We start from the raw sequence: 16546 nt of genomic DNA, 5'->3' as shown, positions 1-16546 counted from the left end.
ATGGGATGGAGTCCTTACAGGAAGCGGGGTGTGAGGAGCTGTAGTCTTTCAGTCTTATTTGTGTATGTTCTCAGTTTAGTGTCCGAAACTTCCAATCTTAAAGGATGGGTTCCTTTATTCAAGTATCTGAATGTATGTTCTCCAATGATGGACATCGATGTTCCAGTATCAACTTCCATCTTAATGGATTGTTCATTGACTATAATGACTACTTGGATTGGCTTGGTTCTACCCACTTTCAGGTTATACAATGAATAGATGTTTGATTCTATTTCTAATGGTTCTTCCATGGGACATATGCCACAATTTCTCCCTTTGTCTTTAAAATGCTGTCTCAGCCTATCTCTGCAGTGCCGCTTTATGTGACCATAGCGGTGGCAGAAAAAGCAGTCGACTTGTTTGAATTGTCAATCACCCACTGGATGCCTGGATGCATTTCTCTCATTCATTTTGTGGGTTTTCACGGTGGTACTGCTGTTTTTTACTGACCTGTACATAGGGGGCATTACCCGCCTTTCTGTGGGGTCTGATGTTTTCGTGCCTTTTGTTGCTGGTCTGTCCCGCTCTACAGATGGATGATGCCATTTTGTGTATCTCTTATAGCTTCCGAATTTCTAACAGCACTCTCCATGGCTGTGGCTAATTCTAATGCCTTATTGAAGTCTAAGTTAACTTTGGCTAGCAAACACCTTTGAATAGTATCAACTCCAATGCTGCATATCAGTTGGTATCTCAATATATCACTAATGGACATTCTGAATTCGCGATGTTCAGTTAATGCCTTTAAAATGGCAAGATAGTCAGCTATTATCTCCTCTGGAAGCCTATTCCTTGACTTGAACTTGAAGCACTGAATAGTAACTGAGGGCTTTGGTCTCATGTGGTTTTGTACAATTTTTATTAACTCTTCGAAAGTCTTCAGTCGGGTGTATTAGGTGACTTGAGGCTGCGGATCAGCCGGTAACTTTTGTTCCTGCGTGTGGACAAAAGAATCGCCCTTTTCTTTTCCTTCCCTTGCGATGTTTAAAAAGGGATCAAAGGGATCCATTGTTTAAAAAGGGATCAAAGGAAATGCCAAACAATTATAGGCCAGTTAGTCTTACATCGGTGGTGAGCAAATTAGTAGAATCAATCCTGAGAGATAGGATTAACTCATGTGGAAAGGCATGGACTAGTCAGGGATGGTCAGCATGGATTTGTTAAAGGAAGGTCTTGCCTCACAAATTTGATTGAATTCTTTGAGGAAGTGACAAGAAGGGTTGATGAAGGTAGTACAGTGGATATTGTGTACATGGATTTTAGCAAGGCATTTGACAAGGTCCCACATGGCAGATTGGTCAGGAAAGTAAAGGCCATGGGATTCAGGGTAATGTGGCAAACTGGATAAAAGGTTGGCTTTGTAACAGGAAACAAAGGGTAATGGTCGATGGATGCCCTTGCGAATGGAAAGTTGTCTCAAGTGGTGTTCCACAGGGCTCGGTGTTGGGACCCTTGCTGTTTGTGTTATATATTAATGATTTGGACGTGAACGTGGGGGGCACGATTGGGAAATTTGCAGATGACACAAAGATTGGCCGAGTAATGGATAGTGTAGAGGATAGCTATAATCTCCAAAACAATATAGATGGGTTGGTGGAGTGGGCGGTAAAGTGGCAGATGGATTTTAACATAGAGAAGTGTGAGGTCATACATTTAGGGAGGTCAAACAGTTACAGGGATTAAATAATAAATGGGAATATACTAAGCGGGGTAGATGAAATGAGAGATCTTGGCGTACAAGTACACAGGTCCCTGAAGGCAGCAGTTCAAGTAGACAAGGTTGTAAAGAAGGCATATGGAATGCTCTCCTTCACTGGCAGAGGTATAGAATATAAAAGTCAGGATATAAGGTTGGAATTGTATAAAACACTGGTGAGGCCACAACTGGAGTATTTTGTGCAGTTCTGGTCACCACATTACAGGAAGGACGTAATAGCTCTGGAGAGAGTGCAGAGAAGGTTCACAAGAATGTTGCCAGGGTTGGAAAAGTGTAGCTATGAGGAGAGATTGGATAGGGTGGGGTTATTTTCCTTAGAACAAAGAAGGCTGAGAGGTGACTTGATTGAGGTGTACAACATTATGAGGGGAATAGATAGAGGGGACAGGATAAAATTGTTTCCCTTGGTGGAGAATTCTAGATCCAGGGGACATAGATTCAAGATAAGTGGCAGAAGGTGTAAGGGGGACATGAGGAAGAACGTTTTTACGCAGAGGGTAGTGGGTGTCTGGAATTCGCTGCCCATGTTGGTGCTAGAGGCAGAAACTCTAAACTCTTTTAAAAAGTACCTGGATCTGCATCTTATGTGCTGTAAGCTGCAGGGCTATGGGCCGGGTGCAGGAAGGTGGGATTAGAAAGGGCACCTGGGTGTCCTCGGGCTTGCATGGACAAGATGGGCCAAATGCCCTCCTTCTGTGCTGTAACTTTTCTATGGTTCTATGGTTCTATGATGTTGTTGGCAGTAAAAAAGAACGCTAGGCTTTCGACATATGGAGACCAGTCATCTGAAATGGGGTCGAATGGATTGACACGCCGAACTGCACCATCATGTACGACTGCAAGGGGACTGCGCTTCCGATGGACTTCCCAGTTAATGACGAATTCAGGCATTTGGCCATGGCTTTATTGACTGCCATCGATTGATTCATGTTTTGCCTTCTGCTGAGTTGCCATCTCTCTGGGGTCTCTTATAATTTTCTGTCCATGGCCATTTTTCTTGTATGCACCACTTTAAATGTATTGTCGCTTTAAGAGTAGTCACCTTTTTTTAACTCGGGCTGTCACTGCAGCTATCAGCTTTTCTGTGCTGGGTTTGTGTTTCCCATGCTTCTCAAGTTTTTGGTGGGATCCCCGCGATCGTGAGTCTCCTCTTTTAACTTTGTGAAATGTCGTTTCTGTTTAGGAAAAAACACAGCAGCGACTTTTTCCTCCCTTTTCTGGGTGATTCTGCAGGGCTTTCCCCTTTTCCCCTGCAGGCTCTCTTGATGTTGGACACCCCTCACTTCGGGAGACGTGGTCCAATCGTGCCGTTTTTTTTTTGTTAAAATTAAAACCGCAGCACTTCTTGCTGCTCTGATTGTCGTCTATTGTACAACAAAGTACAGATTCTCTTTCTGATGTTTTGCTCACCTGTCTTGTGGATTCTCACTCAGGAATCTTGCAATTTTCATCCTCGTCACCAGTTCTATGTCTTGAGCCTATGAGTTCAATAATTGAGTAAATTCGAATTGCACACCTTCATGTACACTTGTTAGTTGATTCTCGCTAACAATAATGGAGAGAGACCAACATAAGAACAAGCTGACTGTTTATTGCAACAGAGGGCAGAGCATTAAATCCTTGCGTGCTTCCCAAACCAACTCCAACTCTAGACTACAGTTAACCAGTAGCCTGCACTGATTGGTCAGTACTGCCACATAGTTAGTTCACTTGCATTCTCTTAAAGGTACATGGAACTTCACTTTACCACAGCCACTAAAATGCTTCCTACATTGAGTCCAAGCCCTGTGCACAATACGATCACTGCTCACTTCCTCAGCAATTTTAATTCAGTTGGGATCGTAGATTCTGACCCACTAAGTTGTCTTCCGAGTTATACTCACTGTAAGAATATTTACTATTGCTGCACAGTTTGCTGTAGCTTGATCAAATGTAAGAAATGACCAAATTTTATGTCTCAGTATTGGCAAGGCTGAATGACTTTTCAAAGTAAAATGAAACTGTCAGTTTTTCACAGATTAAAAAAAATACCTGAGGTAGGAGCAAACTGTTAACATCTCCAGGCACTGGCATGTCAGGCCTTAAGGCCTACAGGTGATTAAGGGAAACTGACAAAACAGAGGGCCATACTTCAAAGCTGCGTTAGGTCTTTCAATTCACCATGCTTAATTAAAATGCTTGCTGGAATGCAGGTTAATTGGTTTGTAGACCTTAGTGAAACACTTTATGGCCGGGATCTTCCAGCCTTGTCACGGGTGGGACCCGCCGTGGGCGAGGCAGCACCCCAGCCAGAATTCCATTGACTTGCAGCGAGACCGGAAGATCGCGGCGGCGGGCAGGTGCGGAAAATCCAGCTGTTTGTTTCAATAGCGTGATAAGAAATGAAAATAGTTGGGCTGGATAAATTGTGAGCAGCTCTCAGCACAAGCAACTGATAACAAACAAACATGAACAACAAAGTCTCTGAAATCTAGTTTGAAACCTGGAGATGGGATATCTCAAGGGAGTTGTGGAACGGATGATCAGGAACAGCACAGGATGAGAGAAGGGATTTTGTTGTAAATGCCTGGTTGATCAAAGACAGAAGCACATGCAAAGGCTCTAGAAGCTCATGAAAGAGGGATAACATAAAGGTATGCTTTTACCTCATGGTTTAGACAAAGAATGTGACATTCTATTGGACATTTCGTATTCAGGGAACCTTTATAGGAAAATAAGGTCCTGTCAATATAACACCCAGGGCCACTTCTGAAAATAGGTATAAAAACGATGTGAAAAAATACCCGGGGCTGTCGTCGAGACCAAATTGGGCGGTTGCCAGTTAAAGGACGACACCAAGTCACTGTCCAACTGAGCACTCACTGGTGTCCATGTGCAGATGAATTTGCTTATGGTTGATTGAGCTAAAATAAAGGATTTGTTCACACTTATGTGTAATCTGGGATTGCTGTATGACAGTGCTATCAGGTGCTCACTTGCAATCTCTTGCTATTTTTAAGTAATAAGAACTTATTCCAGAAATCTTTCCCTCAAATTGTTTGTTTCACATGTCTGAACTCAGTAAAATGTTGGACAAGGGAAGATATTGCACCAAGCAAGTCCACCACCCATGGCTCATTACTCAAAAGCCACCTTCAGATTAATATCAATTCGGATTAGTTTAAATGATCACTGAGGAAATTACTGTGGATTTGGACAGTAATATTTAAGGGTAAAACTGTGCTACCAGTAATTATCAGCCAGTATCAGCTCAGAGCAGTGGAGAGCCTATTGAGATGGGTTTTACTGTTGACTCTGCATCAGTCTGATCAGGCACAGCTCTATGCAGAAGATCACTCATCAATATCCGAATAATACTAACATTTTTAGTTTTACCAAAGAGAGAATAGAACAGTCAACTTGTCACCAGCATTAAAAAGTTTGAGAGCAAAAGTTAAAGATTTAGTTATAAATTGACTGCAATTACACCATGACAGGTACAAAACTGGAGCAGTTTGAGAATACCTCCACCAACAATCAGTCTAGGAACTTTGGCATATAATAGTCTTACAACACGGAAGGATGGCATTTTGTCTAACATGCTGTTTGTCCATAGTCCTACCTTTTTCTTCCCTTGAAGAGGGGAGTTCCAGTTCCTTTTTGAAAATTATAATTGAATCCGCTTCCACTATCCTTTGAGATAGTGCATTTCAGATCATAAAGTCGCTGTGTAAAAAAATCCTCATCTCACCTCTGCTGTCATTGGAACCAGTTTCTCTTTAATTATGCTATCAAATGCATCATGATTTTGAAAACCTCTAAGTAATATTCCCTTAACTTCCTCTGCTCTAGGAAGAACAATCCCAGCTTTTTTAGTCTCGCCATGTAATTGAAATCCCTCATCCCTGGTACCATTCTAATAAATCTCCTCTGTATCCTCTCCAATGCCTTCACATCCTTCCTAAACTTTGAAGCCCAGAACTGGATACAAAACTCCAGCTAAGGTCTAATCAGTGATTTATAAAGCATCAACTTCAGCATAATTTCCTTGCTACTGTACTCTATGCCTCTACTTATAAAGCCAATTATTGTGTATGCTTATTTCATAACCTTATCAATTTGTCCTGCCACCTTCAAATATTTCTGTATGCAAACACCTAAGTCTCTCTGTTTCTGCAGCCTGCTTTAAAATTGTCATGTTTAGTTTATATATTATAATTTTGTATTAAAACCAAACTGACACTATTTTGTATCAATGCAAGATATATAGTATCTAGTCTATAATATTCTAGTGTAGACATTATTTATTTCAATGGTAGAACTTAAAAGGCATAAATGTCATTCAAAATAATGCTATAAAAATAATTCCCCTGTTTCGATTACTTACCTTGGTAATCTGGATTGACATTGCTCTGCCTCCAGAGGACAGAATTCACAGAATCACAGAATTGTTATAGTGCAGAAGGAGGCCATTTGGCCCATTGTGTCTTCACCAGCTCTCCAAATGAGCAATTCATCTAGTACCATTCTCCTGCCTTCTCCCCGTAGCCCTGTACATTCTTCATTGCAGATTTTATCTTTTTGATGAATACAGCAATGTAGAAAACCCAGATGAATTGCTGATGTAGGCATGAATCACTATTCCAAAAAAGTAACTTTGGTAATCAAAGAATAAATGCCAAAAGCCTAGAAATTTGGGCTTCAGAGCGGTGGAGAAATTTATAATGGAAATGTAAACTTATATAAACCTTAAATATTGACTTTAAAATCTTATATTTATGCACAAGGAATCCAAATTATTATATGGGGATAATGGTCATGTATTTGTTTCCTAAAGTATAATTTTTCCTGCTACTATCTCATTTCCTTTTCCTTATAGGTTTCAGTTAATATTGATGAGGATGACAATGATATACTTTTATTGCGAGTAAGTGTTACTGATAACGACACTCCTCAGACACCAGCTTGGAAAGTAAAGTACAAAATAGTTGCAGGGAATGAAGGTGAAAATTTCAAGATTGAAACAGATCCAGAAACAAATGACGGAATTCTGTTTTTAATAAAGGTATAGTATTTTGATTTGAGAATATTGCTTGGACCTTTACTGCATTATTTGTGCTTTCAGAAAAAAAATGAATTGAGGTAATTATGTCATCTTTATTTGTATCTTGCAAACATAAATATTTTATTTTTATTTCTATGTCACTGTTGTAGTATATTTTACTGATTTTCCTCCATATTTAGTTTACTATTTTCTTTGTATGCCTGTCTCATGAAGATTGAATTAAATATTAGTAATTAGTGATCAGGGAATCCAAATCTGAGCTCTTCAGTCAGATTTATAAATCATTTGCTGGAATCCATCTCCCGAGGCATCATAGCTCAGTCCAGTTCTGTTTTCATTCTGTATCCACACATATGCATCTTCCACTATGGTTGACTGATTAGCAATCAGTGTCAGGAGCTCTCCCAAACTGATTTTCCTTCCTATTCCAGGAGTGCAAAGGCCAGTTTCAGTGCCTCACTTGCTTCCTGGATCACCTAATTATTCAACAACTGAGAATCAAATCTGGAATCGTTTGCTTGCAATGAGTCAATAGATGATTCTAGTGAGAGCAGAGGTTGAAATAATTTGTAGATCACTGAATCTGAATTGTAGATCACTGAACTTGAATTTCTAGCAAGTTTTAACTTTGAGAAGCATTACATTTGTGCTGAAAAAGGAAAGAAGTTTTCTTTTCTATTCATTCACAGGATGTGGGCTTTGCTGGCTGGGCCAGCATTCATTGACCATCCCTAGTTACCCTTCAGAAGGTGGCGGTGAGCTGCCTTCTTGAACCGCTGCAGTCTATGTGGTGTAGGTACACCCACAGTGCTGTTAGGAACAGAGTTCCAGGGTTTTGACTCAGCGACAGTGAAGGAACGGCAATATATTTCCAAGTCAGGATGGTGAGTTACTTGGAAGGTAACTTCCAGGTGGTGGTGTTCCCATCTACCTACTGCCCTTGTCCTTCTATGTGGTAGTGGTCATGGGTTTAGAAGGTGCTGTCGAAGAAGCCTTGGCAAATTCCTGCAGTGTATCTTGTAGATGGTACACACTGCTTCTACTGTGCGTCAGTGGTGGAGGGAGTGAATGTTTGTGGATGTGATGCCAATCAAGAAGGCTGCTTTGTCCTGGACGGTGTCAAGCTTCTTGAGTGTTGTTGGAGCTGCACTCATCCAGGCAAATAGGGAGTATTCTATAACACCCCTGACTTGTGCCTTGTAGATGGTGGACAGGCTTTGGGGAGTCAAGAGGTGAGTTACTCATCACATGATTCCTAGCCTCTGACCTGCTCTTGTAGCCACAGTATTTATATGGCTAGTCCAGTTCAGTTTCTGGTCAATGGTAACCCCCAGGATGTTGATAGTGGGGGATTCAGCGATGGGAATGCCATTGAACATTTAAGGGGCAATGGTTGGATTCTCTCTTGTTGGAGATGGTCATTGCCTGACACTTGTGTGGAGTGAATGTTACTTGCCACTTGTCAGCTCAAGCCTGGATATTGTCCAGGTCTTGCTGCATTTGGACATGGACGACTTCAGTATCTGAGGAGTTGCAAATGGTGCTGAACATTGTGCAATCATCAGCAAACATCCCCACCTCTGACCTTTTGATGGAAGGAAGGCCATTGATGAAGCAGTTGAAGATGGTTGGGCCTAGGACACTACCCTGAGGAACTTCTGCAGTGATGTCCTGGAGCTGAGGTGGCTGACTTACAACAACCACAACCATCTTCCTTTGTGCTAGGTATGACTCCAACCAGTGGAGAGTTTTCTCCCTGATTCCCATTGACTCCAGTTTTGCTAGGGCTCCTTGATGCCACACTCGGTCAAATGTGGCCTCTATGTCAAGGACAGCCACTCTCACCTCACCCCGGGAGTTCAGCTCTTTTGTCTATGTTTGAACCAAGGCTGTGATGAGGTCAGGAGCTGAGTGGCCCTGGCGGAACACAAACTGGGCATCAGTGAGCAGATTATTGCTAAGCAAGTGCCGCTTGATAGCACTGTTGATGACCCCTTCCATTACTCTATTGATGATCGAGAGTAGACTGATGGGGCAGTAATTGGCCGGATTGGATTTGTTCTGCTTTTTGTGTATGGGACATACCTGGGCAATTTTCCACATAGCCGGGTAGATGCCAGTGTTGTAACTGTACTGGAACAGCTTGGCTAGGGGCACGGAAAGTTCTGGAGCACAAGTCTCCGGTACTATTACCGGAATATTGTCAGGCCCCATTGCCTTTGCAATATCCAGTGCCTTCAGCTGTTTCTTGATATCACGTGGAGTGAATCGAATTGGCTGAAGACTGGCATCTGTGATGCTGGGGACCTCCTGAGAAGGCCGAGATGGATCATCCACTCGGCACTTCTGGCTGAAGGTTGTTGCAAATGCTTCAGCCTTATCCTTTGCACTGATGTGCTTGGCTCCTCCATCATTGAGGGTGGAGATATTCGTAGAGCCTCCTCCTCCAGTGACGTGTCTAATTGCCCACCACCATTCACGACTGGATGTGGCAGGACTGCAGAGCTTAGATCTGATCCGTTGGTTGTGTGATTGCATAGCTCTGTCTATCACTTGCTGCTTATGCTCTTTGGCACGCAAGTAGTCCTGTGTTATAACTTCACCAGTTTGACGCGTCATTTTTAGGTACGCCTGGTGCTACTCTTGGCATGCCCTCCTGCACTCTTCATTAAACCAGGGTTGATCCCCTGGCTTGATGGTAATGGCAGAGTGGGGGATATGCCAGGCCATGCGGTTACAGATTGTGTTCAAGTACAATTCTGCTGCTGCTGATGGCCCACAGCACCTCATGGATGCCCAGTCTCAGTTGCTAGGTCTGTTCGAAATCTATCCGATTTAGCATGATGGTAGTGCCACACAACACGGTAGAGGGTATCCTCAATGTGAAGGCGGAACTTCGTCTCCACAATAACTGTGCAGTGGTCACTCCTACTGATACAGTCGTGGGCAGATGCATCTGCAGTAAGTAGGTTGGTGAGGATGAGGTCAAGTATGTTTTTCCCTCTCATTGGTTCCCTCACCACCTACTGCAGACCCAGCAGCTATGTCATTTAGGACTCGGCCAGCTTGGTCAGTAGTGGTGCTACTGAGACACTCTTGGTGATGGACATTGAAGTCCCCCACCCAGAGTACATTCTGCACCCTTGCCACCCTCAGTGCTTCCTCCAAGTGGTGTTCAACCTGGAAGAGCACTGATTTACCAGCTGAGGGAGGGTGGTACGTGGTAATCAGCAGGAGGTTTCCTTGCCCATGTTTGACCTGATGCCATGAGACTTCATGGGGTCCGGAGTCAATGTTGAGGACTTCCAGGGCAGCTTCCTCGCAACTGTATACCACTGTGCTGCCACCTCTGCTGGATCTGTCCTGCCGGTGGGACACGACATACCCAGGGATGGCGATGGTGGAGTCTGGGGCATTATCTGTAAGATATGATTCCGTGAGGATGACTATGTCAGGCTGTTGCTTGACTAGTCTGTGAGATAGCTCTCCCAATTTTGGCACTAACCCCAGATATTAGTAAGGAGGACTTTGCAGGTCGACAGGGCTGCGATTGCTGTTGTCGTTTCTGGTGCCTAGGTCAATGCTGGTTGGTCCATCCAGTTTCGTTTCTTTTGTGTGACTTTTTAGTGGTTTGTTACAACTGAGTGGCTTGCTAGGCCATTTCAGAGGGCATTTAAGAGTCAACCACATTGCTGTGGGTTTGGAGTCACATGTAGGCCAGACCAAGTAAGGATGATAGATTTCCTTCCCTAAAGGACATTAGTGAACCAGATGGGTTTTTACAACAATCGACAATGGTTTCATGGTCATCATTAGACTTCTAATTCCAGATTTTTATTGAATTCAAATTCCACCATCTGCCATGGTGGGATTCGAACCTGGGTCCCCAGAGCATCACCCTGGATCTCTGGATTACAAGTCCAGAGACCCAGGGTAATTTTTTCACTTAATTGGACATTTGGACAATACAATCTAAGTGCATCACTGTGAGGCAACTTTCAAATCTTTATTAACTTTGGATTTACAAGCCATGCTGGTTATCATTCTTTCAGATGTATTCAAAATGGCTGTACAAATAATTTTCTAATGGTGTCACTAAAGTATGGCTAGAAATGTGTAAGTAGAATCATTCTGTAATCACAGTATAGTATGGATTCAAAGAAGGAACAATTACTTTCATTAAATTTACTTTCTTAACCATTATCTAAGTCACTTCCACGCTAATCGTCTAAATTTTATCCTTCCTCCCATCAAAAATTTGTTTTATTTCCTACAATCTTGAATCCTTTATCTAATTTGGGCTCACCAAGATGAAGAATGCAGACTTTCTGAATTCACTGCACAGCCAACCCTGGAAAAATGGCAAGTTGATCAACAAAAATTCGGCAACTCAGGAACATTCTGACTTTCCATTGAATACACTAAGGGCTGCATCTACCGGTCAGTGAGTGGGGGGACGAGGCCCACTCACCGACATGTAAAATGACATGGGGTGATGTCGGGCGGGCGTCCCAACATCACCCCGCATCATTTAGATTTTTGGTTTGGCAGACACGCAGCCGAACTGTCAATGGCCACTTAAGACCATTAAAAAAGTAATTAAACCAATTAATGGACCTACCCGTCCAACCTTACGGTTGGTGGGCAGACGAAGAGCCCAGGCGGCCTTTAGAAAAAACATGAAACCTCATCCGTGGCAAAATGAGGTTTCATGAGGGATTTAAAATGTGTATGAAATGTTTAAATATAAGAAATTGACATGTCCCAGCTCATGTGACAGTGTCACATGAGGGGACATGTCAGCAATATTTTTCTACCCTTCCAAAAATTTTTAAAACTTCCACCAATCTCCCTGAAGCAGCACTTAGCCTCAGGGAGATCGGCGCACTTCTTCGCGCGCATGAGCACACAGCACTTCCAAGCGGACGTCACACGGGTGAGTCTTAATTGGCCCGCCCACGTAAAATGGCGGTGCGCCCCCAACCGGGGGCACCGATCGGGAACCCATGCCTGCTCCCACAAATCTCCCCCAATGGGGGGAAAATGCTGCCCTAAGAATAGCAAACAAATAGCACAATTTAGCAGCTTTATGAGCACAATGAAAAATTTTCTGAGCTATTTGAACTAGCATTCAAACTGATCATATGCTTTTGACTATTGCAGTCTTTGGATTACGAGCGTGGTCCTGTGAGGAAAGTTAGGATAACAGCTGAAAATGAGGAACCATTTTTTACATGCCCAGAAATAAATGGCAATGCTTCTAAAGGATTGTCCGAACTTACTGCGGTTGTATCTGTGAAGGACAAGAATGACCCTCCTGTGTTCTTCCCTCCGGTATTAACTGTTCGGGAGGATGAAGGTCAGGAGCCTGGAAAGATACTGGGAAGATTTAATGCAACTGATACCGATGAATTCTTTAAGCATTCCATCAGGTAAAAAAAAGTTGAGCATAAGAGAGCATATATCATGGTTTTTCACGTTTATATCCCAATTGGTTTTTTTTGTCAAAACTTTATTATATAGTATTTACACCTAATACCGTCTAAGATTATTGTGTTATGACCAGGTGTGGAGGAGTTGAATGGCTCTCCTCTTTGCCCTCTTCCCACTTGATTGCAACTGGTTTTTTTGTTTGATAAGGATGTACTTGTCAATTCAGTGAATACGTAACTGTGTACTTGCTGTGATCATAAAACCAACTGGACAGGTTTTCTTGAGTTTAACAAAGGAAGAGGTTTGCAATTACAGAGAGAACACAGGTTATGATGTTTACAGTGTGTACCCTTCATCAAAAATGTTTCTTTATGCCATGATACAGCTAGAGAAGTTCAGTCCATTTGACCTCCTGCCTTTGCCTGAGGGGATCAGAGAGGAATTTTCCAGAGGTTTTTTTATCTCTTATTTGCCCTCGATTTTATTTATTTTATTTTTTTTACCTCTCTTAGGAGATTGGATGGCTCCAGGATTACAGGTTCTTGGTGAGTTGGTGTCACTTTATGCCATTGTTGATATTTCCGATTTTGCTGATAAATGGCGGTGTCTTTTTTAATTACAGTGCCATGTTTTCTGAATCAGGGCAACTTATAAAACAGGATAGAGATGATCTAACTAAATAACAATTTGGCTGGATTGATTTATCCTGTCTTTTTGGTGGATGGGACATCTTGGGCAATCTTCCACATGGTTGGGCAGATGCCAGTGTAGTTGGACTAGGTGAGCATAACTATAACATTGGGGGTGGGGCGGTTTTGTCAACACTGTGCCATTCCTGGCAGCATAACTGCAAGTGTGTGCTGCTTCTGCTCTCTTTCTTTATGCTATTTCCTACGTGATTAAAATTTCAATTGTAAGTGCTGGTGAAAACACTTGGAAAACATGTGTGATTCAACAGCAGGAGAAGCTTTTCTGTGGTGAAACTCGCCATCAGCTGACAATGCTGCAGCTATGGATGGGCTATAAAAGAGCCTCTTGATCAAACAGGGAGACTGCATCATGGCCAAAACTTTCCTTCTCAACTCCATTGCCAGTAACATAAGGCTTGAGAGCACAAAGGTGGCATGGGTGTTTATCAAAATGTTACTTCACTTGCAAATATTCCACATTAGATCGGTTTCACTTTACTCATGTGTGCATCATTGTTATTCCTTGGGACTAGCTTAGTCAGAGAGCTCAAAGTTGGCATGTATTGGTGGTTACAGAGGAGTTAGAGGCATTTCCTTTATTACGGAAGAAACAATGTTGTGGGGTTTTTTTGTTCACTCTTTGTTGAATGTTCATGTTAGTGTCCAGTGTTGTACTCGTCAATGTGTGGGACATGGCTGAACTTGCAGGCTCAGCTGGCCCCTCCTTCTATGCATTGTAAAGGACATTGTCTGAGATCACTCTCAGTGGAGATAATTGAAATGTTGTAGGTGAACTCAAAGCCCTGTAAGGACTCTGCCAGTCAACACCCAGAGATGGACACACATTTCGGCAGTACTGACACCACCCTTTAGGTCCCTTATTTTCTTACCGTGGTTGACTTTTCCCACCACCTCTCCCACAGGCCCTTCCCAATTCCCTCCTCCACGCGCCTTCCCCACTTCAGTCCTCTCTTGAAACCCTCTTTGACTCCACCAAGCCTCCTACCCCAAACTCTGTTCTCTCCTGGATCCCTCTTTTGCCCCTGCATGCCCCCATAAGACTGAAAGACCATAAGGTGTAGGAGCAGAAGTAGGCCTTATGGTCTGTTTCGCCATTCAATGAGATCATGGCTGACCTTATAATCCTCAACTCCCCTTCCCTGACTTTTCCCCATAACCCTTGATTCCCCAACTGATTAAAAATCTGTCTATTTCAGCCTTGAATATAACAACCCAGCTTCTACAGCCCTCTGCAGTAAAGAATTCCACAGGTTCACTACCCTCTGAGAGAAGAAATTCCTCCTCATTTCTGTCTTAAATGGGTGACCCCTTACTCTGAGATTATGCCTTCCGGTCCTAGACTCTCCCACAAGGGGAAACAACCTCTCAGCAACTACCCTGTCAAACCCCCTAAGAATCTTATATATTTCAGTAAGGTTGCCTCTCATTCTTCTAAACAGGCCCAACCTACTCAACCTCTCCTCATAAGAAAATCCCTCCATACCTGTGATCAACCTAGTAAACCTTCTCTGGACTGCCTCCAATGTCAGTATAGTTTTCCTCAAGTAAGGGAACCAAACTGTTCACAGTATTCTAGGTATGATCTAACAAGTGCCTTGCATAGTTTTAGCAAGACTTCCCTATTTTTATACTCCATTCCCTTAGAAATAAAGGCCAACATTCCATTTGCCTTCCCTATTACCTGCTGAACTTGTATTTTGTGATTCATGCATAAGAACCCCCAAATCCCTCTGTGCTGCAGCTTTCTGCAGTTTTTCTCCATTTAAATGTTATTCAGCTCCTCTATTCTTCCTGCCAAAGTGCATAACCTTACATTTTCCCACATCATATTCTATCTGCCAAGTTTTTTGCCCACTCATTTAACCTGTCTATATCCCTCTGAAGACTCTTTCTGTCATCCTCACCACTTGCCTTCCCAACTATTTTTGTGTCATTTGCAAACTTGGTGATATTACATTCACTTCCCTCATCCAAGTCATTAATATATATTGTAAATAATTTTGGCCCCAGCACTGGTCCCTGTAGCACTCCACTAGTTACAGGCTGCTATCCTGAAAATGACCCCCTTATCCCAACTCTCTGACTTCTTTTAGTTAGTCAATCCACTATCCATACTAATATACTACCCCGAACACCATGGGTTCTTATCTTATTAAATAACCTAATGTGAGTTACCTTATCGAATGCCTTTTGGAAATCCAAATATATTACATCTACTGGTTTCCCTTTATCTATCCTGCTTGTTACCTCCTCAAAGAATTCTAATAAATTTCTCAGGCATGATTTTCCCTTCATGAAGCCATGCTGACTCTGCTTGATTATATTATGCATTTCTAAATGCTCTGCTATTACACCCTTTAGAGTAGGCTGTAACATTTTCCCAATGATGGATTTTAAGCTAACTATGTTATAAAGTTATCTATGTTTTGTCTCCCCCCCTGCCTTTTTGAATAAGGGGGTTACATTGGTAGCTTCCCAGTCCTCTGGGACTTTTCCAGAATCTAAGGATCCTTGGAAGATTACTACTAGTGCATCCACTACCTCTGTAGCTACTTCCTTTAATAGCCTAGGATGCAACCTATCAGGTCCAGGGGACTTATCGGCCTTTAGTCCCATTAGTTTCCCTAGTACTTTTCCTCTAGTGATAGTTATTGTATTTATTTCATCTCCCCCTTTTGCCCCTTGATTATTTAGTATTTTTTCGAATGCTACTAGTGTCTTGTACTGTGAAGACTGATGCAAAGTATTTATTCAACTCCTCTGCCATTTCCTGGTTCACTATTATTATTTCCCAGCCTCGTTCTTTAAGGGACCTATGTTCAATTTGGCCTCTCTCTTCCTTTTTTTATATTTAAAGATGCTCTCACTGTTCATTTTTATATGACTTGCTAGTCTACCTTCAAAGTTTATTTTCTCCCTTTTTTTTGTCATCTTTTGTTGGTTTTTAAAACTTTCCCAATCCTCTGGCTGCCCACTAATCTTGCCACATTGTATGTTTTTTCTTTCAATTTGATACACTCCTTAACTTCCTTGGTTAACCATGGTTGGTTTACCCACTTCCTAGAATCCTTCTTCCTCATTGGGATGCAACTTTATTGTGAGTCATGAACTATTTTCTTTAATGTCTGCCATTGTTCATCAACCGTCTTTTCTGCTAAACTCCTTTCCCAGTCCACTCCAGCCAACTCTGCCCTCATTCCTTTATAATTACCCTTAGTTAAGTTTTGTACAGTTCTTTTCGACTCAAGTTTCTCACTCTCAAACTGAATGCTAAATTCTACCATATTATGGTCACTGTTTCCTAGGGGATCTTTCACTCTGAGATCATTTATTAAACCTGCCTTATTACACATTACCAGATCCAAAATAGCCTGATCCCTGGTTGGATCCAAAACATATTGTTCTAGGAAATTGTCCCAAATATGCTCTATGAATTCTTGCTCATGGCTACCTCTGCTAATTTGATTTTCCCAATGTACATGAAGATTAAAGTCACCCATGATTTATGTACTGCCTTTTTTACATGCCCTCATTATCTCCTGATTTATTCTCTGTCCTACAGCATAGCTGCAGTTAGGGGGCCTATAGACTACTCCCACCAGT

At 42.3% G+C, this 16546-nt stretch overlaps 1 protein-coding gene across 1 annotated transcript in view; it reads left to right on the top strand.

Moving 5' to 3' along the window:
* LOC144688570 (cadherin-like protein 26) overlaps positions 1–16546 on the top strand; it is a 106466-nt gene that overhangs the window by 44229 nt on the left and 45691 nt on the right. Inside the window, exons 7-8 of the mRNA XM_078555305.1 lie at positions 6615–6800; positions 11964–12232. Coding sequence (XP_078411431.1) covers positions 6615–6800; positions 11964–12232 — 455 coding nt within the window. The remainder of the gene's footprint in view (positions 1–6614; positions 6801–11963; positions 12233–16546) is intronic.

This window comes from Cetorhinus maximus, chromosome 13 (genome assembly GCF_964194155.1).
Source record: "Cetorhinus maximus chromosome 13, sCetMax3.hap1.1, whole genome shotgun sequence".
NCBI classification, from domain to species: Eukaryota; Metazoa; Chordata; class Chondrichthyes; order Lamniformes; family Cetorhinidae; genus Cetorhinus; species Cetorhinus maximus.
The sequence above is the reverse complement of the archived record's forward strand: the minus strand, read 5'-3'. Positions and strand labels throughout refer to the sequence as shown.